This window comes from Oxyura jamaicensis, chromosome 3 (assembly GCF_011077185.1).
Source record: "Oxyura jamaicensis isolate SHBP4307 breed ruddy duck chromosome 3, BPBGC_Ojam_1.0, whole genome shotgun sequence".
NCBI classification, from domain to species: Eukaryota; Metazoa; Chordata; class Aves; order Anseriformes; family Anatidae; genus Oxyura; species Oxyura jamaicensis.
The window spans coordinates 103,430,715-103,455,821 of record NC_048895.1 but is presented as its reverse complement, the minus strand read 5'-3'; the positions used below and the strand labels follow the sequence as shown (position 1 = coordinate 103,455,821).

Genomic DNA, 25,107 nt, shown 5'->3' with positions numbered 1-25,107 from the left:
TGGGGCTCAAACCCCAAAACCCCCAATTAAAAAAATTTTCCCTCTGTGGCAAAACACAAAAAAATTTTTCGGGTTTTCCCCAAAAAAAAAAAAAAAAAAAAAAAAAAAAAAAAAAGACAGAAGCAGCAACTTATACTTTCATTGCTTCCTCAACAAAGCCTACTTTGTGCCATGAAGTATCTCAAAACCTGACATTTCCTCAGCTTGCTGTTCTCTAGCCTTTGTACACCCAGGTCAGTTTGGCCCTAACGGCAAATTTGGTGATGGAGATCACGCAAGTCTTTGCACAAATAGGTTTGATACAACATGAGTCAATATTCTGGGAGTTTAAAAGGCCAAGAGGGAGAGTCCCAGATTTCATTGAGGAGAGCTTACTGCTTAGAACTCCTACCTCTGCTTGGAAGAGAAAAATCTCAAGAAGAATATTCTGAAAGAAAGAAAATCAGGGAGGGCTTCATATTGTCTAAGTGTTGCTTTATTAATTTGAGATTCTGGATAGGGTGGAGGTTGCTGTATAAAATAATAATTTAAAAAAAAGAAACAACCATTTTTAGAAGTTTCCCTTTGAGAAACAGTTTCCCTAGTAGTGCCACTCAGACATCATTGTACAGACAGAAGTGCCACTGACTTCATGCAGCCAGGTTTTAAGGAATAGCCCTTTCTCTGTGATGGCTCTGTGGCAATTGACAGAAGGGTTAAACAAACCTATCCACTTCAGTCAGGTTGTAGTCTGGGTTAAACTGAGTCAGACTGAGGTGAACACAAGGACATACCATGCCATAAAAACAATGTCTGTTTCTCATTTGTAGGTAGTAAATAAGATCTATTTTACCTTTCAGCAAAGCTATCAAGTTTTCCCAACTCATCTGACAGACCAACAAGAGCATCCAGTGTCCCCACCTGTGCAAGAGATGAGAAGCAAGTGAAAGATACATAAGAAAGCCAACAGAAGCCTTAGAAGCCTTCTGTTGGCTTTCTTAGAGACTTTGACTTGTATTTAGCAAGTATGAATTCAACAGCTTTGCAGACTTTTATTCACTCAGTAGAAAATAGAAGCAATTCCTTTTCTCAAAGCCTAGGGTACAAAAAGTCTTTTTCAGTAAAGGAAAAGCTGTATATGACATCTCAAGATCACACATCAATGTTTTCCTTCCTGTTCTCATTCCTGAATGATCTTGTAGCACATACTGGCCTTCTTCCTGATGAAATGATGAGTAGAAACATGCCCAACATAGATACAAAACAAATCTGATGTACTGAGAGAACCAAGCGAAGTAGTATGTATTCAAGCGGTTCTTCATTCTCATTCTTCCCTATTGCCAAAGGCTAAGCCTCTCACAAAGCCATTTCCTCCAACACCAACATCTGCTTTTTGTGTGACTCTGTCACAACCCTATGTTTAGGATGTGATTGTACGGCATTACAACATATTGCCAAATCTTTTCTTGCACTGTTGCCAGTTCAACATTATGAAGGGCAAAGCTGAAGGAAAAAAGGAACAAAGAAACAATTTTTACATAGAACAATCAGCATCTTCAGATGCTGCAAACACTTTATTTCCTTTAACATTAACGGACTTGCACCAATGCTGGCTGGGTTGGTGACTGTGAGGCACACAGACAGTAAAATCATAGCAATCTCTGGGCACGTGTGAAAAGCAGCATCTCCAGTCTGCAGCGTTCGTGTGCCAATTTAGTAGGTTATTTACTTGAGAAGAGGCCACAATCCCCTTTCACTTGTATCCTTATGTAACAGAAATGGCTCAAATTATAACCATTAACAATCTTCCTGGATTAAAGCCAGATCCTGGATGCACTAAGTGTAGCTTTGTAAGTGATGGGTGATGGCAGCTCCCCAGGGAATCAAGTTCTACATCTGTTGTAGCTCCAAAGACTTTAATGAAACGTGTTTGGACTTTTCTTAGCCACAAATGAAACAAAAATAAGGGGCAAATCTTATGAAATAAGGATTAAATAAGGCAGAGACATAATAAAAAAATCAAGGATTAATACTCTCCCTCCTTCCTTGCTATGAAGCTGTTAATGTAGCTGAATATCCACACACATCTATGTCCCATAGAGAAATGTGCATTATAGGACTGTCTTCTCTGTCAGCAGTTTTACTGGCATGGCTCTAGATACTTCACTACTCCCCGTGCATATACATCGAAGATGTATAATGCTGTATGATTGTCAGGGCTGGAAGAAAATGGTATACCAAATGCAATACATTAGTTATTAACTGGTCACCTTCACTCCTTCCACATACATCCTTCCAATGCAAGAGTCAGCTTCAAGCAAAACAGCTCACTTCTTTCTGATCAATTTTCAATTCACTGAACACAACTCATTCCCCAGTCGCAATCCTCTTCAGCTCTCTGCGCATTATCCCAAATGAAAAATCCCACAGAAGTCTTTAGTCCTGTCTGGAGCTGTTTCATCACCCATACCCAAAACTCTTCCTCACTTACCTTTAAGTCTGGAATATGGAATTTGCTGTTGCTGGACAAGTTGGATTTCAGTGTCACTGTATTCATTCTTTCCCATGCCTGCAGATTTGTTTTATCTCCTGGGGCAGAAATTAGCCAGAACTCCGACATGCTCTGATATTTTCCCTTCACTCCTGGTCACTGTAGAAACACAAGGCAGGTAAGAGACTAGCAAAGTCCCGCATAAAACGAGCTCTTCCCTAAGAACTGACAGAGCTAGGGTGAATTACTGATTATTTTTTTTTTGAAACACAAGTACAGTGAGTCACCCTGTGTCTCAGACTGAAGTGGAACACAACCTTCTGCACAATGTCACAGAGAGCGCGCAGCAGTTCCTCCTTTCTCAGGGCTGTTCCCTCCAGTTTCTGGACGGGGAGCTGAAGCTTCCTCCTCCCCTTGTCCCTCCCATGCCGGTCCACTCGCATCGCTGAGCAGTCTCCATCATTGCAGAGTTTGTGGAGTTCGCTGACATCCGAACATCATGCAGGACTTCTGCTTGATCAGTATTGCCTCTCACTTCTTTGGGCGTTCATAGGCAGATGTGGAAACAAGATGTAGAAAGACTGCTGAACTTGGAGGCTGCAAAAGGCGCCACTGGAATATTGCTCTCCCTGTGTTTTTCCTTCCAGCTGGATAGGAAGGAGCAGGAGGAAGACGCACAGAGACGCTGTCAGCAGAATAAGACACAAAACAGTTACAAAACCCGCTGGCCGACAGCTACGCTGCTGTTACTCTGTGAACAGAGATCAGAGAAGCACAAACCGCACACGGAGACCTCCGGTTCTTCTCACGGGCGGCTCTCCGTGGCTCCCCTCCCGCCGTGCCCACCTCCTCACCTGTGTCCTTGTCCTTGTCCTCCTCCTCCTCCTCGCCCGTGTCCCCCTCTCCGTGCCCACCTCCTCACCCGCTGCCCCGGCCGGGCGCCGCGGGGCGGGCGCGGACATGCTCGGTGAGGCGGCTGGGGCAGGGCCGGGCCCGGCGGGAAGCTGAGGCGAGGAGGTGCGGGGGGCCCTGTTGACAGAGGCCTCGGCTCTTTTGAACCCAGAGACGTAACACGGATGTCACTCGCTTTCAATAAAAACTGACTTGAGCGAGCCGGAAGGACTTGGAATAATTAAATTCTGAGGCAGCTTCTGTTTCTGGGGCTGCCCTGTGTGGTTTATGTAGCAAATGCTTAAACAGCCTATAAGGTGATGCTTTGTTGGCAAAATACAGTCGTGGCTTTAGTCCTCAGTCTTAAGCTTGTCATAAATTGCCATAAATTTGCTTGAGATCTTGGGAGTGTTTTGTAGCTTGTCTGGAGTAGTGTTCTGGAGACCCTTTAGACTAAACATGCTCCAAAGGAAAGGAGCATCTAAATACCTGGGTACCTGCCTGCGAGGGGCACCTCTGCATATGGGAATTCAGCCTCCTCCTCGATAGTATGTGGTGCCTCCAGTTCTCATCTTCCAGCTGAGTGCTCTAATCAGTATGCTGTCACTTGGGCAATCTCTCCTGTACAATCACAGAATCATAGAAAAGGTTGGTAAAGACCTCCATCTGGTCCAACCATCCCCCTACTATCAATGTTATCCACTAAACTGTGTCCCTAAGCACTGTGCCCAACCTTTCCGTAAACACCCCCAGGGATGGTGACTCCACCACCTGCCTGGGCAACTCATTCCAACAACCTGTAGTAGGTGTTTTACTTTCTTTAGAAGACAGTGCATTTTATTCTGGACCTATTCATGTTCCTGTGTATCAAACATAACAAAGCCCCACAAGAAACTGCATTCAAAAAGGATGTCCCTTGTTTTTCCACATGATCTGTCTTAAACTGAGGGCATTTGAATGGCTTGGTCCAGATAATTCTGGTCATGCACGAACTCAGACCTCTTGATGTTTGCAGTTTCCCTAATTAAGACCCCTAATGGGTGTGAGTATCTCCGGCATGAGGTAGGAGCAGCTGATGGGAGAAGTTCCAGACATGGACGAGTCTGTAGTCTTAGACTTAGATAGTTCCATCTAAATCATGCTTCAGGTAGCTAATGTAACAGTTAAAGTTTGTAGGTTCTTTACATTAGGAACGATAAACCATCAGGATTCATCCTCCTTTGCTTCTTTTTAACATTTTTAGTGGTATATAAAGAAATACTTGCGTGGAGGAGGAGAGTCTCTGCTAAAAGCTCTCCAAAAAGAAACACAAAGACTTGGAGTTGAAATAACCATTGTTTCACTTTGTCTGCTTGCTTATTTGGTTTATTCTTTTTCCTTTCTCGGATAATTAAAAATCCAGTGTTCATGATTGTGATTATTCTAGTTCTTTTCAAACATGGTGTTCCCTAGGGCATAGCAAAAGGACTTTAGTGAAGTTAAAAAAAAAAAAAAAAAAAAAAGCAATGTGTCTGTCATTCACAGAAACAGTGATTATTTTTTAATCTTCCTTTTTGTTGTTGTTTCTTTAGACTGTACATTTCATTTTAATAATGAAAACCAGTTAGCTCAGGTGTGTACATCACATATTTTAACCTACAGAATAGTGGTCTGAAAGGTGTAGAGTTGTAGTAAACCCTATCATCTAGGTAAGGCAGTTCTTCAGTTCTTTCCCATTTCAAACCAAGTACAGAGTTTGCATTGGATCCTAGCTGTAGTCTCAAGCCACAGAAATGCTTTGCATGATTGATTTCTGAAAAGTTGTTTTCTCATAAGCTTCTTAAATTTAGAATTGTGTCAGCTGACACTAGCATTAACAGATGAGAAATGCTATTTGCTTTATTAGCGCTAGCTGTTGGGGATACTTCTGTATCTGTGGATATTATAGCGAAAAATGTAACATCCAAGCTGAAGGGTTATGCTATTTATGGATTCTACAATTCAAGCTATTTCCTTCCTAAATGTTTTTGTTGTAGCAATGTCACTTTTTGGTTTCTTATATTTTCATATGTAATCATTTGCCTTGGTTCGTTTTATTATAGTGAAAAATATTATGTTACTTATTGAATTGATAGGAATTTTTCGAGGAAACATGATATTAATGCCTAAGCAAAATAGTACTGAATGTTTTCTATTATCACATTTTCCACTTTTATTCTGACTTTTTAATCTCCCCCAACCCCCATTATAAATTTTTCAGTTCCGGATAAAGCAGCAGTGGAGGTAGTGGAAGGAAGGATCACGCAGCGACATAGCTCCTGCTACGGGATATAGGAGTGCACTGCACACCGCTGCTAACACGGCTATGGCAGCTCCTGTGTTCCCTGCCATTTCCCTAGCTCAGACTGTGTGCTGTGCCATGTGACCTCAAAGCCACTTCATTCCCTTGTGATCATCATGTGTCTTTCTGTTCCCTTTGATCCATCAATGCAAGGAAGCTTTGTGTGACTTTGCTTTTCTCTCTGTTTATGAGTACTTCTTCATATGTCACACTAATGTGCAAAACACAGCCTCCAAATTGTCGTTAAAAACACTAATACCTTATTTGAAATATCTCCCTAGGCAGATTTCTTTAACAGGCAATCAAACTTAATTACCTAGACAGTTATGACATTGATATCAATGGGAAAGCTTATGTTTTGTCTTGCAAAACAGCAACCGCAGAACTGTTGTTCTCTATAAAACAATTTATACAGCTACTATATACATTACCTGCATAGTCTTCCAGCAATCTTTTTTTTTTTTTTTCTTCTGCTTAAAAAGAATCTTTTAAAATCCCATTTCCTAGTCCTGCAAGCGTATTACAGTAGTAACGTATTTAAATTAGTTTCAAATATCTCAGTGAAGGAACTCTTAAAATGACCTGATAATAGATAGTAAAATACTGTTTTTAAATGAAAACATTTCCACATGTTTTAGGATCAATGTGCAAAATATTTCTCTGTTATAATTCCTTAGCTCTTTGCATTTATATACTGAATGGGCATTGTCTAGTTGCCAATAAAATCATTAAAACCAGTAAAGATCACTCAGTTTGCTTTTCACTACATTGTTCCAGAACACTGTATCTTGTATGTCACAAGGTAATGCACACAGTAGATTCTGACACTAGAAAAGGAAAGAAAAAACAAAACAAAATTATTTTCTCCTAGTTGAAAGCATTCTCTCACACCTATTTGCAGTCAGCACACCTAACTACTCAGCTATATTAATTGAACTGAAAATCTGAAAGTAAATCATAACTACATGCAAGAAAGATTCATTGTACATGTGAAGCAAAAAGCTTCATCAAAGCTTCAACTGCATCATTCAGAGTTTGATTTCTTGAACTTAATCTGTAGTAAGTGTAACAAGCAGATCTGCTGCTCCAAAGTTATCTGGACTGAAAGGATCAGGAATCCTTGGACAGTCTCACCAAAACCATGTCTAGTACTTCCCCAGTATATCAGAACCTCCAGGGTTTATACCTCTAGGAGTTCTTTGTCTGTTCAGTCCTCCTGACCCTGCCTTTTGAGATGTCATTGTGTCACACCAACCAGCCAGGTCGGGATGTCTGGAATTCCCTAGGGCATCCTGAACTGCATGAGACACCTCTCCGTGGACAAATGGATTCAGCTTTAAGTGTCTATTAAATAGCTAGTGATGGTCTAAGTTATCAGACTGTAGAACCTAGAAAAAGATTGAGCTCACCCCGAAGTAGACACCTGGTGGCTAACGTGCTACATTGCTCCTCAGGCATCTTTAACTGCATTCACGAGGGATGAAATTCAGGTGTGAGCTTCTCGTGCCATTTGAGATGTCATTGCACATCCTGCCTGGCTCCAGCTCACGCTGCAGAATGGCATTGGTTTTTCAGTAGGTCTTGTGTCAGCCTCATCTAGGTGTCTTGGATACCATGCGGCATCTCAAATGCCTTTAGACAACCTACATTTAGGCAAGTGAAGACTTAGCTCCCTGAAACGGGAGCTTATCACCCATGCAGACGCCTATATTTTAGTGTGTCGATCTTGCATGAATCTCATCTATAAGACCCCCTAATGATATGAAGTAGAACAGTTCCTTCTAGTCATGATATTGGTACTGTTGTTGAAATACGTCATCCAGGGAATATCATATAAAAGGTCTATTTGACACAGCTTCAGTTCATAACTTGTAGCAGAATTATGTGTTGTTGTGATACAAATATGTTTGTGATACAAATTCAGTTGTTGCAACTTATAGCAGAATTGTTGTTGTGATACAAGCTCCGTTGTGATTTTCATTGTTTCTAGAAACTATACACAAATTGGCTAAGTATATTTTTTTGTCTGAGTTGTTGCTCTTGCAAGCTAAAGTAGGAATGGTCTGACTTTCGCATGTCCAGTCTTGTTTTAGTGGGGATGGTACAAAGCACTAACCTGTCTTACTATTTGTGTTTGCTGGCAAGATGCTGCTCAACCAAATTCTGGATTGATTGATTTCCATCGATAGTGGGCAAGGTTCGCTGTAGGGCAAGAAAATTAATCTCCTCAGCCACAACTGCACAGGCAACTCCTACCTTTGCGATTTGACTGTTCTGAATGGCAACACTTCGGACAGAGAGCAGCCGCTAAGCGTTAAGGTTATAAAATGGGATTTTGCCTATCAACTCCCTCATTCAGTGATAACTTATCTACACCTCAGGGCGGGCTGTGAATGTCCCCAGTCCCTCCGTACGAGCTGTGGCGCAGCAGAGCCGCCACTCAACCCGTGTCCCCTCAGCAACGCCCGCCTCACGGCGCACTGCTGCCGGGTTAAAGCAGCAGCCCGGAAAGCCAGCCGCCTTCCGCTTCCCCTCCACCCGGGAGGAAGAGGCGTGCAAGGCCGTCGCCATGCAGGTCTCCAGCCTCAACGAGGTGAAGATCTACAGCCTCAGCGCCGGCAGGAGCCTCCCGGAGGTGAGCGAGGGGCCGCTCCCCAGGGGCCGCCCCGCGGCGGGCAGGGCTGCGCTCGCCGCCCGCTGTGAGGGGGCCGAGGCCCGCCGCAGCCCCTCGAGCTGTTGGCCCCCGAGCTGCGAAAATATTTGGGGTGGTGGTTTGTCCCAGAGCGGCTCACAAACCTGGCCCGACCCTTGTGTTGAAGGGGGGGGGGGGGAGGGTTTAGTTGAAAAATGGTTGTAAATGTTTCTTATATTAAAGTACAGTTTGAACACGTGTGGCTCTCGCTTTAGGTGTGCTATTCTACGAACTCTTAAACACCAGGTTTTGATTGTCTTTAAGCATAGTTAAACTTACTACTAGAATTTTTAATATAATTAAGAAAAAAAAAGTCTAATGTTCCAGGCAGATCCTAACCTTCCTACATTTTCTGACGTGATAGGCTTTAACAGTTCTCTGTGCCCATTACATGTAATAAACTCAACAGTGGTTTATGTGTTTCTGTACAGTGGCTCTCAGACAGGAAGAAAAGAGCATTACAGAAGAAAGATGTGGGTGAGTTTCTCCATCACTTGGTCCTCAGTAGTACTAGGTGGCACATACATGTATGTCATGCAAGGCCAGAAGCAGGCAGTTAACAAATACAGGACATTTACGCATGGCTCTTTTTAGTAAGTGCAGATATAAAGCTATAGGTAACGTTGGAAGGCCATACTTCAGCTGCCTACGTAGTGCTGTGTGAATAGAGAGCATTGCCACTATTGTTTTAAATTTCTGGCATTAAATATTAAGAGATTGTAGATCATATTGAAATGTGATGGATGCGTTCCATGTATAGTTCATGATAACGTCCGACTGTAGACTCCTTTATGCATTTTAACCTCAACTTAGAGTGCGGGAACTTCATTGTTTTAGACTTAACTTGTTATATGGAATCTTGTTATGTTATATTATGATCTGGGATATTGTGTCCAGTTCAGGGCCCCTCAGTTCAATAAGGACAGGGAACTGCTTGAGAGAGTCCAGCGCAGAGCCACGAGGATGATTAAGGCAGCGGAGCATCTTCCTTATGAGGAAACGCTGAGGGAGCTGGGTCTCTTTAGCTTGGAGAAGAGGAGACTGAGGGGTGACATTAATAATGTTTCTAAATACATGAAGAGTGAGTGTCAGGAGGATGGAGCCAGGCTCTTCTCAGTGACATCTAATGATAAGATGAGGGGCGATGGGTGCAAGCTGGAACATAGGAGGTTTTGCTTAAATATGAGACAAAGCTTTTTTATGGTGAGCGTCACAGAACACTGGAACAGGCTGCCCAGGGGGTTGTGGAGTCTCCTATGGAGACATTCAGAATTTGCCTGGACATGTTCCTGTGTGACCTGATCTAGGTGTTCCTGCTCTGGCAAGGGGACTGAACTAGATGATCTTTCAAGGTCCCTTCCAATCCCTAACATTCTACGTTATGAAGTAAAATACGGCTATTTACATACCATAAGAAGCACAGTATAAAACAACTAAAAAACCGCGTAAGTTTAACATGATGATGGAATATATTATACAACATCTTTGTTGTGTAAAATGTGTGATACATATTCACTAATACTTTATATAATTTGTAACCTAATTACCACCTCAGAATAGAAATCTTAGGATGTCTATTAGACACCATATTAATAGACACCGTGTTTTGCATGGTGATAGCCTGCTTCTCAGTGTTAGCAAACTTTATTAGTCTCCTTACAGCATGTGGTAAAGGTAAATATTTAAGTATCATTTAGAAGATCTTGAAAGATATTCCCTGTGTTCAGTGAACTCAGTGTGCTTCTAAAAAATCATTGCAGTTTTTTGGACTGATACAATAACACTAGCTTTTAAAATAATTTTGTTTTGTTATTTATTTTCTTTGCAGATATCCGTAGAAGAATTGAACTTATTCAAGACTTTGAAATGCCCACAGTTAGCACAAAGATTAAGGTATCAAGAGATGGACAGTATATTATGGCAGTTGGTGAGTTAACTAAGGGTCCCCCTGTGCAGCAGAGGCCAAAAGTACTAGAAACTTTTTACTGCAGAATGATTTTAATATTTTGGGTAAAATTGTTGGAGTTCACGGCTTTAAATGGAGCTCTGAACGGAGTTTTGGAAGCCTATTCTTAAGATGTGATATGATTAATGTCTTAATAGTGATGTTGTGAAAGGCTTATTTTTAGAATACAGATACCCTTCTATTTATAATATAGTTGAACACTAAGTTCTTAATTATTTAGGATATATCCTAACTTACATATCCTGACTAAAATATCATAACTTAGTGATATGGTTTAGTGGAGGACTTGTTAGTGTTTGGTTAGAGGTTGGACTCGGTGATCTTGGAGGTCTCTTCCAAGCTAGGTGATTCTGTGATTTTTATTGTGTGTTGATAAACTTGCTTAAATAACTTCTGAATGTTGCTGTTTGAGTATTTTTTAAAGGATGGAAGGTTATGCAATAATTCGTAACTGTCAAAGCAGGATCCTAGCATGAATACTTCAGTTGGATTTAATAGCACAAGGAGTGCTGATCTTGCAGACTTACTGGAAGATATTACTAAGTACTGTGTGACGTATTCGGTACAAGAATGTACATAGAGGGTACTTTCAGACACCAAAGCCCCCCCAGTAAACAAAAACCAGGCTTTTATAACCGTAGGGATTTTTTTTCCAGTTGCTGAGGCCTTGTTAAGATGAGAAATAGCTGAGGTGCATTAAAGACTGTATGCATACTTTTTTGTTTATTTGTTTGGCGTGGGTTTTTTTTTGATACATGCTTTAGTGTTATCTTTTGTTCAAGTGTTTTACTCAAGATCAATTTGTTCTTTCAGGAACTTATAAGCCAAGGATCCGCTGTTATGATACCTATCAGTTATCCCAGAAATTTGAACAATGTTTAGATGCTGAAGGTTAGTATAAGCTACGACTCCTAGTACATGATGTATTTCACACATCATTCAGGTTGGATAGAAATTTCTCTCCTTGTGCTGAGGAGACAGGTTATGTGTTGGAGAAACACAAGAGTTTAGAGTAAAATCTCATCTAGTCTATTTCTGTATTTTTCCTTCTTTTTCTATAAAGTTCTTTCCTCTCTTGGAACTGTATGAAGAGAGTAAGGTCTACCCTGAGCCAGTAAGTGTGGGGCTGAGAGAGTGAATGTGGCTGAAGGTTGCTCTATTTGGGGAGTGCTATGTGCTTATGATGGTTGGGTAGTATCCAGTTCTCTCTTTTTTTTTTTTTTTCTTCCCTCCATGAAGCAGTAAGGTAGGAGAATGCGCTGTGGTTGCACCACTGTTACTGAAATGAATTCTCATGTTTTTCTGCTGGAGCCCAAGCTAGGTCAGTTAGAATAAAGAGAATTCTCTTGGAGGGTTATTTGTTGGTTGGTTGGTGGTTGGGTGTTTTTTTGGAAGCAAGGCCTAAATGGTAGCATGGGGAAGGCTCTAACTTCACCTTGTTTGGGAGTATTTTGGAGGGAGGACAAACGTGGTGGTGAAAGCGAGGAGTCATCTAGACAATGAGAAGGGAGAATTTGCTGAAATTTGGATGAGGGGAGGAGGTCAGAGCTGCCTCAGCTTTGCAGCTTGAATTTTTATGGTATATAGTGCTGGGGAAGGATTTTGTTTGTTGTTGTTAGACCAATGGCAGAAGACTAATACAGAGGAAGACCTGAATCACTACTGAGAAATGGAACTGGTCTGACTTTGATATGTGATGAAAAAAAATAAAGTAAAAATGAAAACTACTGAATTAGCTCAGGAAAAGAGGAGTAGAGCATGGTAGTGTTTCCTTACGTGGTGCCTGAATACTACAAGGAGTCTTGTACAGTAAAGAGAAGGTGCTACAGAGTGGTATGAGGGGAGACATTAGGAGAAGCTGAAGAGAGGAAGGTGTGGCAAGAGAGACCCACTTCGAAAGAGAAGTCACTGTAGCAGTAAATACTTGCAGTTAATTAGAGCTTGAGGTTAATTTTTCTGAACTGGCATCTACGCTGTCAAGTATGTTTAACTTGAATTGTAGCATAGAGTCACATCAGGTAATCCTAAATGAGTTGCCTCATTTAAATGGAAACAGTTTAGATGAAGCAGCTACTCCCTAATGTTCCTGACCCACCTTATTTAAAACTAGGCAAAGTTCAATATGTTGCGGTCTTCAGCGTAGATAGTAGCTATTAAATTTTGAACCCTTAAAGCTTTTTCTGTGGAAGCTGACTCCTTAGAAAGGTCATGTCTGCAGATCTGTGTGTAGTACATCTGACCCCACATTATTTTTTATCATTGTTGATAGTTTACCAAAGATCCATGGACCACATGCTCACTCAAAACCATTTCATTAAACGTTCCTGAGCCAATAAATACATGGCTGAGCATTGTGTTGAGGAACATGTCAAATGTACAAGAATGACAGAAAAGATTACAAGATGCTTCATAGGTTTCTAAAGTTTTCTAAAACTGCTTATTATTTTGCAAATAAAGTTATATAATTAAAGATTTTATCACAATGTCTGCATTATGCATTGACACCTGTGGGGAATACTTACATGACTAAAGGTTGAAATAAGTGTAAATATTTTCAGGATATATGCCAATGTTTGCAAATAAATTTGCTTAGTTAACTTGAAATTCTCTCGCTCTCTCCTCTAGTGGTTACATTTGAGATTTTATCAGATGATTACTCAAAGGTATGTTTAATGTTTTCAATATATAAATGAGAAAATTGTGTAATATGTATATTAAAATGTATTTTCATATATAGTAAAGGCAGTCAATCAAGAACTTTTGGAACAGATTAAAAAAAAACACAAATCAAACAGGATAAACATTTTTTGTACCTTTTAAAATGTTTTTTGTTTTCTTTACCTCTTTGTATTATAATTTGCATTACCACTTTTAAAGTCTTTTGTCTGCAGTAGAGAAAAGCTTCAAATAATGATCTCCCCTATAACCAAACTAATGTGAAAAACATAATTAGTTACTCTTGCCAGGATAACATTTAGTTATAATCACTTGTGACGGTAGCCCACATACATTTTTTTTTGAGAGGTGGGATAGGTACCACTGGGTTAGATGGATTTGCTGTAGAAATGGTAATTATAAGCATACGAATGAGGCAAAAACTGGAGGAAAGTAATGCCTTGTTTTATGAACTGCTGTACATGGAAGAAACAGATGAATTCTTAGAACTGTTAGCCTGTTTCAGGTTCATACAGTTACCACTTCAAATTTTGTTCAGGACCCAAAAAATGTGAAACATTGTACCAGATTGCCTCCTCCTATAAACTTTGCTCTGTTGATTCATCAAGGTGTTATGTGCCAAATGAAATACAAAATTTAGGCACATAATTTTGCTGTTTTCATTAGGACAAGATATTTTTAATTTGTAATATATTTTTTTTCTTAGAAGAGACCTTAGCATTACTGGTACAGACTTATCATAATAAAAATTCTCATTTAATCAGAGGCGTTATCATCTAACCTTCTAACTCTAGTCTTTTCAAAGTTTTCCAAGAATGTGTGTGAAATCAAGTGGATGGAGAAGGTGACTGGGAGAGTAGAGTAGCTTCCTGCCTGTCTGTGGGAGAAAGTTTCTGGTTGTAAAGACCAAACAGTTATTTGAGAGGCTGAGGAATGTATTTCTCAACGTGTTCAGCAGTCTTTTTGACTGCTTGCTAACAGGAAGGCTTCTGTGTTTTTTAAAACTGAAATTGGTACTGTATTTCAGACTGAAGCCCTATCTTGACAACCTTAGCTTCCATTTCATTTTCCTGAAGCTTACTAAATGGTTAGAAAGAATTAATTCCAGGTAGTTGTCTTATTTTTTTAAGCATGGTAAAAAGAGGGAATGGCACTTCATTAAAAATATAAAAATATTCATTGGAAGGGGACATCTAGAGTTCATTTAATGCTTGAAGCACGACTTCTGCCAGTAATCTTAAAAACTGCAAGCATTGAGGTTCCACAAATCCATTGAATAAATTGTTGTAATGTTGTGTGACCTCATCTTACAGAATTTTTCCTTCCTGTCCAACTTGCCCAACGAAATCTGAAATTTTCACTGTTGCTACTGCAACGAGTTTGACCCTATCAAACTTCAGTTGTAGGCTGCTATCAGACTGTCCCATAGTGTCTCTTCCATTCTTCCAACCTTCCCTTGTAGGGCTTATATTCTACCTCTTGTCTGTCTGTCTTGGTAGCCCTCTTGTTATTCTCAACATCCCTCTTGAATTGTGAGGCCTAACTAGGCACTGCGTCATGAGCACTGTGTGGAGAAATGAAAATGTATCCTCCCCAGTCTGCTCCCACTAACCTCCCAAGGTATTGCTTTGAGGGTTGTTGGCATCTTCGCAGTGAGAGCACGCTTGGCTCTCATTCATGTTGATATCCATAAGGTCAGTTACGTTTCAGTGCTTTCCTAAAATTTAGACTTGGGCTTAGGAGAGGGTGATATCTTTATTAACGGAGCTTTTGCTGTGGGTGGTGAGAATGAAGATGCACTAGTCAATTCTATTATTTTAATAGAAATTATTTAAGTAGGTTATGGTTAACCTGTGTAAGCTTGGCAAAGTCCATGGAAGTTGCGTTATGAGACAAGTTGAGGAGCTGCTGTCATCTGCCTTTGTATGTTTCAGTTATTTCTATTTCATTTTCAGATTGTATTCCTGCAGTGTGACAGATTTGTGGAGTTTCATTCACAACATGGCCGTTACTACAGGACAAGAATACCAAAATTTGGTAGAGATTTCTCTTATCATTATCCATCATGTGACCTGTATTTTGTAGGAGCAAGGTATTGATTACATAGATTGTTTTGTTTCACTTCTGTTAGGAATGTTTTCCAAGAACAGAATGAATATTAAAATACCAGAAAAGTTAGAAATGTTACTGAAAAAAGTAGCTGTTCTTTCCAAATAGAGACTGTGTATGAAGAGTAAAAAAAGTGGAAGTCTAAGATGAATTCAGTTTTTCTTTGTTTTAAGACTTTCATTCTTTGAATGATGTGTTTGCAAATTTTATTGACAAAATTGCAATTCAGTGTAATGTTTTGAAAGTGTTTGACATCTAAGTAAGGAAAAGGAGATAGTAATAAAACAACAAAGATAGAAAAAGCTTAACAGAATTTGTGAGAAGACAGTAAAAATAAAATGAAATCTTCAATGTTTGAAACAAATTTTGAGAAAAGCTTTTAGTAATCCAAGCTGTAATGTAAACTGTAAGAAATTTAAAGATGTTAAAAAAGGGATTAATGCATCTTTTCTGTGGCAAAAAAGTAACTGATAGGATGCTGCACTGTAGTAAATATCATCGGCGAACATACACATTATCTTTTTTTCAGTATTCTTAAGAGAAAGGAGTCATTTTGATTTATTTTTTTCTTCGTAGTTCTGAAGTATACAGGCTAAATCTGGAACAAGGAAGGTTTCTCAACTCCCTGCAAACTGATGCTTCGTAAGTTTGTAATGCACAATGTCTGTCTGTCCTCTTTCCACCAGGTGGAACCAAACTCCTAATACGCTCTCTGTCTCTAGTATGTCTGAATATTCCCAAATGTTGTAGAGTTGAAAAGGAACATATGCTGAGCCTGAGCCTGATTTTATGTTCTGTAATTCTTTGTTCAAGTTTTTACATTTTAAAACATTAACAGAAGAAAACTCAATTAAAATTGCTTAATATAGACATGTAATAGGTATTATATAACTTGATCTTAAGAGCATTTCATTAAAACTTCACCATTACTGCTCAATTTAGACGTCATATAGAGATTGCCCACAGGGTATGTACTTTCCCAGACATGTCTTTGTCCTTTTGCTCTTGGAGTAGCCCAAAGAGATTTATTTTTTTTTTAATATCACCAACATGTGTCTGATTCTTTTGAAAACCATACCATAGCAGTAGCTGGGTTTCTTTTTTGTGGGGAGAGGCAGATGAGAAGTAGAGACCTGAGCAGACAAGAGTGGCCAGTTGGTGAGCAACAGCTAGTGTTCAGTGGGTAGGAGAGCCTACAGGAAGAAGAGGTATTTGGGCAGGCTCTCCTATATAAATTGAGTAGTAGCAAAAAGAAACAGGGAGCTGGGGGAGAGTCCTGGACTGGGAGAAGAGTCATCATGCATGAAATCTGAATCAGGGAGAAGAAACTTGAAGATGTGAAAAGGTTGCGAGACAGGGGAACTGGATGAGTTATAGTATTATATGTGGAGGTCTTGGAATAGAAGGAGTTGGCATTTTTGGGGATGAGTATAATCAAAAATATTTGTATTTTGAAAGAATTGTTGAAGAAATAGAGGGCTCCATGTTGAGCTGTTGAGGGAAAAGAGGACAGGCCTTTATCGGAATATGCTGGAGATGTATGTTTCTAACATATGTCATCAGGAAGACCTTTTGATTTAATTGAGTCATTTAAGAATACAGTGAGCAGGGCAATATATCAAGGCTTGGTGGTGGGTGGTGGGCACAGGCAGAGGATTCATTCAGCTTGAAAATTCAGGTTGAAAATTCATTCATAAGAATCATTCAGGTTGGAAAGAAACCCAATCTTAAGTCTCCTACTCAAGACATGGTCAACACAGAATTTAAATGAGTTTGCCCACAAGGTCTTGAAAGCTCCGAGGATAGAAATTCCAGAGCTTCTTTTGGCAGCTCATTCCAATAGGGAATTATCCTCAAGGCATAAAAAATATTATCTTTACATCCAGTTGGAACCTCACCCATCTCAAGTTATCAGCACTGTCTCTGATTTTATCTGATAGCTCAGAATTCTTGATAAACTCCTCTTAAGAAAGAGAATCTGTTTTAGGTTGCCATCCACACATGCACTCCCTCCTCCCCCCAACACTTTTGCTTCTCCGGGCTAAACAATATCTGATTACAGAAATCTTTCTAGTTACATTATTCTGAGGTCATTAAACTTACTCATTTTTCTGTTTTAGAGAGAATAATGTCTGTGACATAAATCCTGTACACTTCTTGTTTGCTACAGGGACAGCTGAGGTAAATGTTTGCATTCCTTTTATTAAAAGGGCAGCAGTGTTTGTATCTCTTTAATATTAGCTTGCATGAGGATAAGAAGAAATCACAACAGGAACCTACGTAATTAATTTGATCTCATTTGCTGTGTTAAGTATAGATCTGTTAAACAAGATGACTTTTTAGAGTGTATGGAAGGTATCATTTCAGAACTGTCTTCATTGCTGAGATGCGTGAGATTTTGCAGATGAGAGAAAATTGCCTTATCTTGCTTAAGAATAAATCCATCTGTAGAAATTAGCTAGCCTCTGTACCCAGTTAATATGGGGAAATTTAGCATTAATCATTTTCATTCAGGTCACATTTGTTTAAATACAGATGAAATGTATGGAGTTTATATGCATTTATTAGTACAATTCATGTCAAATTAAGATATTTGATTATTCATAGATGAAATAATTCATAATTTTATTTAAACGATCACAATGTCAGGTATTTGTTTCATAAGCTTGAAATGTATTTTCTGAACTGTTCAGGGTAAAGTGGAATGCTGGGATCCAAGAACTAGAAATCGAGTTGGGCTGCTGGATTGTGCTTTAAGCAGCGTGACAGCAGATACAGAGTGAGTAAAAGCTACCTTTTCAAAGTGCATTCTTCTGTTTTTTTTGTTGTTGTTGTTTGTTTGTTTGTTTTTTTGTGTGGGGGGGGGTTTCTTGTATTTGTTTGCTTTGTTTTGTTTTAAGTTTTGCTTTTAGAAACCGTTCCCATTTTGCATCCAAATCTCTCATTTCTAGTGTGAATAGAGGGTTTTCTTAGTCACAAACAAACTTGAGCCATTACTGCTTGGATAAATAACTAATTTTCTATGCAAGTTGTGAATGGAAACAGTTTTGCTTTTTGAAGTAGTATTTCTGAGTGGTATCTGCAAATGAAATTACACTAATTAATTTGGCTATTTTTAACATTTTAAAAGGTATTTGCATCCTTATGGATAAAATGTCTAACTGTGAGCATTGTGCTTTGCAGGATAGATTGTTTACCATCTATTTCGGCGCTGAAATTTAATGGAGCTTTGAATATGGCTGTTGGAACATCTACTGGGCAGGTAGATTTAACTTACTCTGCAACAGTTCTTATGAGATCCTTTTATTGCAGTTGCCAGTCCAGGTCTCTTGTACGTTGAGTGCACTTAATGCAATATAGATATACAATAAGATAAGTATTTCTAAGACCATAAATTATACGTGTAGAGCAGCGATAGTCAGTGGCAAAATTAATTTGCAGTTTAACAAATGATCTTGTTCTTCAGAATTACGGTAGGATTGGCTTAAAATCCTTGCAACCTCCAACCTAGGTAACTTCAAATTCTGCAGTTTTCTTCAGACTTAACAATCAATATGTGAGGAAGTTACTGCTTTTTTACCAGTACCATCTCAGTGCAATATATATATGCTGTACCTTATCTTGGTGGTGGCTGAAGAAGCAGAATTAATTGTCTTTCAACTACTGTTTTTTATGTCTTATCTTTCTATAAAAGATCATTTTGATTCATTTCTGCATTGTTGCCATCCTAGTTGTCAAGTGGAGGATGAGGGGTTTTCTGCCGGTAGTGGTCCTTTCATGGGTTTAGGAAACTGTAGCTTGTTGAAGACAGATGCATGAGCAAGAGTTGTAGTTGTAATAATGTTAGTATGTATGTCAGCCAGACTTTATTGGAAATCGTCTTTTTGTTTTGTTTATATATTTTTTTTTCCCAAAATTATTAGTATTCATACTTGGCATATGAAAGATTTAAAGTCTTTCTCAAGTTGCAAAGGAAGCTTTTGAGATAAAAACACAGGTTTCTGGAAGATGGCCTGTACTCTCCACTTCTCTCAAAAGAACAATTGCATTCAGTGGTGTTTTGCTGAGTGAAAGTGATACTCACAGAACCTAGAAAGGCATCTGAAAATTTAAATCTCATGAGTGAGAATAATGCAATAATTGAAAGCGAAAAATTAGTAATAACTAAGAAATAGTAAGAGTCTTGAAAACAGTTCATTTTTTTCAATTTTAATTCCAATAGAAATTAGAAAGACTTTAGAAAGATGGCAAACTCTTGAATTAAAATTTAATTTTTCTAGACTGAAACGTTTTGTAGTTAATATATTGTAAGAATAAGCAGGGCTCACTTAGTAAGTCATTATCAGAACTTGAAATGATTTCTTTTATGGAGACCCTGTCCATGTATTTAAACAAACAAGCAAACAAAAATCTCAAGTTGAGTTAAAACATTAGTGAAGACCTTGTGTATGTGACTTCCTCTTAATCTTACAGTATCGTAAGTTTAATCTGTCTTTTATTCTTCAAGGTTTTATTATATGACCTCCGGTCTAGTAACCCATTAATAGTCAAAGATCACCAATATGGCCTGCCTATAAAGTCAATTCAGTTTCAGCATCAGTTGGATTTAATTATCTCTGCAGATTCTCGAATCATAAAAATGTGGAACAAAGATACAGTAAGTATTTCTCTGCTGCTGCATTCAGATCTTTTCACTTTTTTTTCCTTCAACTTGAATAATGAAGCTGAAATTCAGGGTGGGAAGCTGGGTTTTTAATGTGTCCTAATTTACATAGCATTTTGCCTTGTCTGGCTAAAGAAGCTGGTATCTGGGAAGGAATTCAACAGCCTGTCAGGTACGAAAAAGTAGACTTAGGGTTTTTTAGCTGTTTGTAATGTCTGCTTAAGATGCTTCTTTCAGTAGAAGGATTTAAACCCAAAGTATCTTAGCCATTGCTCTAGTTTGTATGTTTCTCAGAAATATACTTACTATGTTTCTTAGAAACATCCAATTCTGATTTTTCATCAGAAGAAAAATTGGCCATTTCAGTTCTCTGCTTGAAAAAGGGCAGCTTCAAAGGTAGATCAGTTTGTGAAGTGTTAAAATCAGGTCCCACTTGTTTTCACAGAAATTTATTTAAATTTATTTATTTTATTTAAATTTTGGAACTAGGCATAGTATCTGCTTCAAACAGCATGTATGATGCTATATTAATGGATTGTGTTGCAATAGACAGTATCTTTATCCCTGTCTCTTGCACCTATAAGTGAAGTTGTGATCTAATTAAGACTTTCCTTTCTTACCTTATGCTATTCTTGTCTCCAATCAACGCAGCTTGCCCAAGCTATGTTACCCTATAGATTCAGAGTAATACAACTGTAATTTGGTTTGCTCTGAGGGGCTATCATTAGTCATTCTAGTCCTAAAAACTTGCTCCATTCTGCATCTATGCTTTTCTAGCTGTGTAATGTAGCAGTAACATATCAGGAGCAGTTATAGTAGTTTAGAGGCACTAATTTTCTAACTATTTCAGGCAGTCATTTCTCTATTGTTGTATTTCTTCATGAACTTTCAACAGCCTCTTTTTCTGTGATCGCAAGCAGTTTTTTGTTTTTTTTTTTGAGAGCTCTTCTGCAGTTACTTTTTATTGTTTTAAAGGGCAAATAAATTATTGGCTATTATTTAAAACATCTGCAGTGGCCTCTCTTCATTTTTCCTAGGTATAGATATTTTCCTCACTGAGAATGAAACACTAAGGTTTGTCAGGTGGCCTCTGCAATGGGAAAAGGGAGGGTTTCTTACCGCTGGAAGGCAAAGATAGCTTTGGACTCCTTCCTAGAGTATGTTCCAGCTGGCTCCACCTCTCCCAGATGTTGGTTCTTGACTATCTCTGGCTGGGAACCAACTGCAGAGGCAGACTGTGGGGTGGAGAGCATATGGCTTTGATACCAGAATAGCCCCATGCTGAGACGTGCCTTGGGGTGGGGAGTATGAGGCTTTTGTCTGCTAAGACTGGCGTGGGGGAGGACTCTTATTAATCATCGGGGAGAGACCAGAGGTGGGTGGGGTAACAGCATATAACTGGGAGGGAAAGGAAGGGCCCAGAAAGGTAGGTGGGATTGCTGCAGGGAAAGAGAAAAGAGGAATAGGATGAAAATTTGCTCTGTTCCTGTCCCTCATTTAGAACCGTGTAGGCATGTACTCTCATGCTTCGGATTCTGTGGCCCAGTTGTGAGACACACTTCTTTAACTGGCTGTCTTGCATCTTGGCTTACAAGAGCACCTGTATTTTGTCTGGGTTTTTCAGACTCTGTTCCAGTTCTTATTTTTTCTAAAAGTTTCTTGCTTATTCCATTTTCTTAAATAACCATTAAAACTTCATTTCTGATCTAAGCTGCGTTCCAGTGGATGCTTTTATTATTTTTATGTAATTTTGTGTTTAGACCTCTTTAATACTGAGTTTGTAATTTACAAATAAAGTGCTGAGCCATATTTCATTTTAGGTAGACATGGGCAGAGTGGAAGAACCAAGCTCCAGAATAAAATTCCACTCCCCAACCATCATTTCAGCTAATGTACTTAACAAAATGAAATTACTTAAAACTACCGCATTCAGACTTGAACAAAACGAGGGTTACACTGGCAATGTACCGGGAACTCATGGACCTCATGCTTCTTTTACATAAAATAAAATGAAGCTGAACTGACGTAAATTTTCAACACAGAAGTGTGAGCCAAGAAATCAGAGGTGCCACAGTACATTGCTGTGTCCTCGATAAGCAGTATACAATGCCCCCTTGTAAGAGATCTGATAGGAGACAGAACACAGTACAAGGTTTCTATGGTATGATCAGATGCTTTAATAACATTTTATTGTTCTGCAAAATCTCTGCCGTCTTGATACCATCATATTTCTTAGCTTCTATAATGGCTATTCATAATGTTTATATTTACTAAATTTAATTATATTGCTTGGAATTCTTTATAATCTATTATCTTCCTTCAATTACAGGGGAAGATATTTACTTCAATGGAGCCAGAATATGACATCAATGATGTTTGTCTTTATCCAAATTCAGGTACATTAGATATATTAATGTCTTATTAAGTTCAAAAGGGAAAGCGTGTGTTAACCCAAACTGTGGTATTTTTATTTAGGCGATGCAAATTAAGTCTACTTTTCTCCTTATGACAAAGCTAGGAAAAATGGTTACATGCTATTTAGTGTCATTGGTTCCTCTTCATCTTTATTAAATCGAAGACCTTTGCAGTTGGAAGCTGTTGTGATGTCAATTGAGTGACTGACCTCTCGCCCTTTCAAATATCTTAAGTCTTTCATAAGAGAAGGAATTCTGGCCTTTTGTCTAGGCTAAGCTCCAGATCAGTTAGAGCTTGCTGTCTAGAGCTAGGAAAAAACCTCTTTACAATGAGTTTACAAATTTTTGCAAGTGTTTATGGCCGTTTGATCTTTCCTGTTTTTTAGTTACAGTACTTACTGTGCCCTAGTTAAGTTGGAATACTTTTCTTTTAAGTGTAGAATTCTAAATGCACAGATCTGTGTGCTCTTTTTTTGACTTCTCAAATTTGGTGTGTCTCCTAGCATTATGTTTTGAGGTCAAAAAAGAAGTCCACTTTTAACTAGTTTCCAGATCCTACTTAGTGCGGAAAAAATATTTTACACAGTGGTGGTTGTATTGTGTAAAATGTTTTTGCGTGTACTGCACTAAAACTTTTAGTTTTTAGTTGCTTAGTTCTTAAGGAGTATGTGACCCCCATTTCCTGCTTAGAAAGCAGCACTGAAAAAGATGAAAGAAAAATTAGGGCCTTTAAGATGTCAGAGGACAAAATTCTTGATCAGAGAATGCCTGTGTTGCACTCTGCTATTATCTTAATTTCAGAGAGGTAGCAGTGAAGACAGAGCGACTTAGACTTTGATTCATACCAGCAGCTCAATTTCAAGATTGTAGATAAGTGAGATTTCTAACGAGTTAAAACTTATCTTGTCTTTTCTGCCAACTTCAGTTAAGAATGTCTTTTTTTTTTTTTTTTTTTTTTGGTAAGATGAGAACTTAGTATATAAGTTCTGCTGAGATGGTAAGTCTTTCTGACTTTATGCAGCAGCAGTGTAAGGGTCTGCAGGATCTTGGTGAAATTACTGGCTCCCTTCCATGCTGCTCAGGTTTACCCCACACTGGAAAAGAATGGTGTTACAGTACTTAGCAATCAGACTTTTTTTTTTTTTTTTTCCCCAAGCCTTCAAAAAAGGTATCAGTAGCATTCTAATTTGTGTTCCATATATTTGTTTTTCCCAGATTAATGCGCCAGAAATACTTTAGGCAAAAAATTGAAGCCTGCCAAAAAGGGAGCTCATGGCATGGCTCTGAGGCTGCATCTTGTGTGCTCTGGTTGTATGCATGAGTTCTTCTGGGGGTGTTGGAGAGCAGCTGTGGTAACAGTGTGGGCTGTGCAATGTGGAGGTAGCCAAACCTGCTCCTCCCTCTTCCATAGAGGCTACAGGAAGAGCACTACAGAAAAAGGTCACTGAAGTGAATTACATTTAGTATCTCATCCAGGTTTCACCTTTGAGCTTAGCGATTTGATCCAAATGAGAATCTTGGAGTGAATTAACAACCATGCAGCATTGATAACGAGGGGGTCATGATATGGAGGGAAAGACAAGTAAGTTATGTAGAATCTTAGCATAATTTAGAAGGGACCTCTGGGGGTCGTATATTCTCTGCTCAAAGCAAGGCCAATTTTTAAGTTAGATCCTACTTCAAAGTCTGGTCAGGTTGCTCAGGTCATAACCAGTCAAGTTTAAGTATCTATAAGGATGGATGTTACACAGCCACGGATATTCTACAGTCTCTGTGGTATGTAGATGTTCCTCAAGTGCTGATTTGGGCTTAAATGATTTTTGTGTGACTCTGCAGGAAGAATCTCATAGCACAAAGAATTAAATGCACTTGTCAATTTAATGTTGCTTATGGGGCATTGGTTTTCTACGTGTCTGATCTCAGTCATCTGGACTGTGCATTCCAGTCCTGCGTTCCACGTTTCCTCATGAATCAGTTTTGCTTCTTGTTCTTTCTTTTTTGACCATGTCTTAAGGGAGGGCAGGTTTGAGGTCTTTTGGTAAGAGCTGTTGTGGGGTGAAAATTAGGTTGTATTTCATAACCCTGTGAAGACGTGGGGGCGGGGGAACTAGAAGGTGTTTCAGTGGAAACAAAAAGATTTAAGGTGAGAGGTGGTGCACTTCATGTTTATGATAAATACTGTTTCTACAAAATTTAAGATGCCTGGCACTGCCTCATGCGCATTAGAATATAACGAATAATTACATCTGAAAATCAGGAAATACTTCCAGTAATACAAATGCTGCAGCTGAGGAAAGCAGGAAAGGCAATAACATTTAATTGATAGTATGGGAGTAGTTCAGTGTTGTCACTGGGATCTCAGCCTTCACAGGGCACCCTGGGATGTTCAGAAGCTGGTGTGGCACAGTAAATCCTGAGACCTTTGTCCAGTCCATGCTTAGATTTCATGTGAAACTACTGCTCAGAAAGCCTGTACCCTAATCTTTTCCTTACGCTCTTTCATTCATTTAAAACAGCTCTGCTGTTCATCACTGCATGGAACAAAACACTTCTTCCAACTTTATTTCACTGATGTGGGTCAAAATGCAGAAGTCGATTCACGAGAATGAGACAGGTTTTGTTTCAGACTTGAAGAGAATAATGTCAGAAATGTCACAGACCAGAAGTCTTTGAGCCTCCATTTAGAAAGCAATTTTCCCCAAAAGAAAAGTTATCTAGTACATGCAGATATTTTACTTTTACATCTTGTATTTATAATTTTATTCTAATAGTTGTAATATTCAAGTTCTGTTTTAAAACCACAGAAGGTGGCTGCTACTTCATATTCGTTGCAGCCTTTTTTTTACATAAAGATGTCTGCTGCATGTGCAGTAATGAAACAGTTTTAACTCTATGTTGTCTCAATT

General features: G+C 38.9%; 2 protein-coding genes across 4 annotated transcripts in view; one reads left to right on the top strand and one right to left on the bottom strand.

Moving 5' to 3' along the window:
* Positions 1–3,276, bottom strand: part of ATP6V1C2 (ATPase H+ transporting V1 subunit C2) — a 19,708-nt gene extending 16,432 nt beyond the window's left edge. The window contains exons 1-3 of one of the 3 annotated variants that reach the window (XM_035321845.1): positions 2,758–3,276; positions 2,471–2,629; positions 833–900 (exon numbers count right to left, since the gene is read on the bottom strand). In XM_035321845.1, the coding sequence (XP_035177736.1) occupies positions 833–900; positions 2,471–2,599 (197 nt within the window). In that variant the 5' untranslated portion in view covers positions 2,600–2,629; positions 2,758–3,276. Of the gene's footprint in view, positions 1–832; positions 901–2,470 lie in introns of all 3 variants that reach the window. The other 2 variants (XM_035321844.1, XM_035321843.1) reach the window with 2 other exon arrangements.
* A 4,887-nt stretch (positions 3,277–8,163) lies between these two features.
* NOL10 (nucleolar protein 10) overlaps positions 8,164–25,107 on the top strand; it is a 48,993-nt gene continuing 32,049 nt past the window's right edge. Inside the window, exons 1-12 of the mRNA XM_035322131.1 lie at positions 8,164–8,316; positions 8,805–8,850; positions 10,202–10,300; positions 11,153–11,230; positions 12,965–13,002; positions 14,971–15,107; positions 15,701–15,766; positions 17,245–17,305; positions 17,818–17,903; positions 18,308–18,386; positions 19,632–19,781; positions 22,117–22,183. Of these exons, the coding sequence (XP_035178022.1) occupies positions 8,251–8,316; positions 8,805–8,850; positions 10,202–10,300; positions 11,153–11,230; positions 12,965–13,002; positions 14,971–15,107; positions 15,701–15,766; positions 17,245–17,305; positions 17,818–17,903; positions 18,308–18,386; positions 19,632–19,781; positions 22,117–22,183 (973 nt within the window). The 5' untranslated portion in view covers positions 8,164–8,250. The remainder of the gene's footprint in view (positions 8,317–8,804; positions 8,851–10,201; positions 10,301–11,152; positions 11,231–12,964; positions 13,003–14,970; positions 15,108–15,700; positions 15,767–17,244; positions 17,306–17,817; positions 17,904–18,307; positions 18,387–19,631; positions 19,782–22,116; positions 22,184–25,107) is intronic.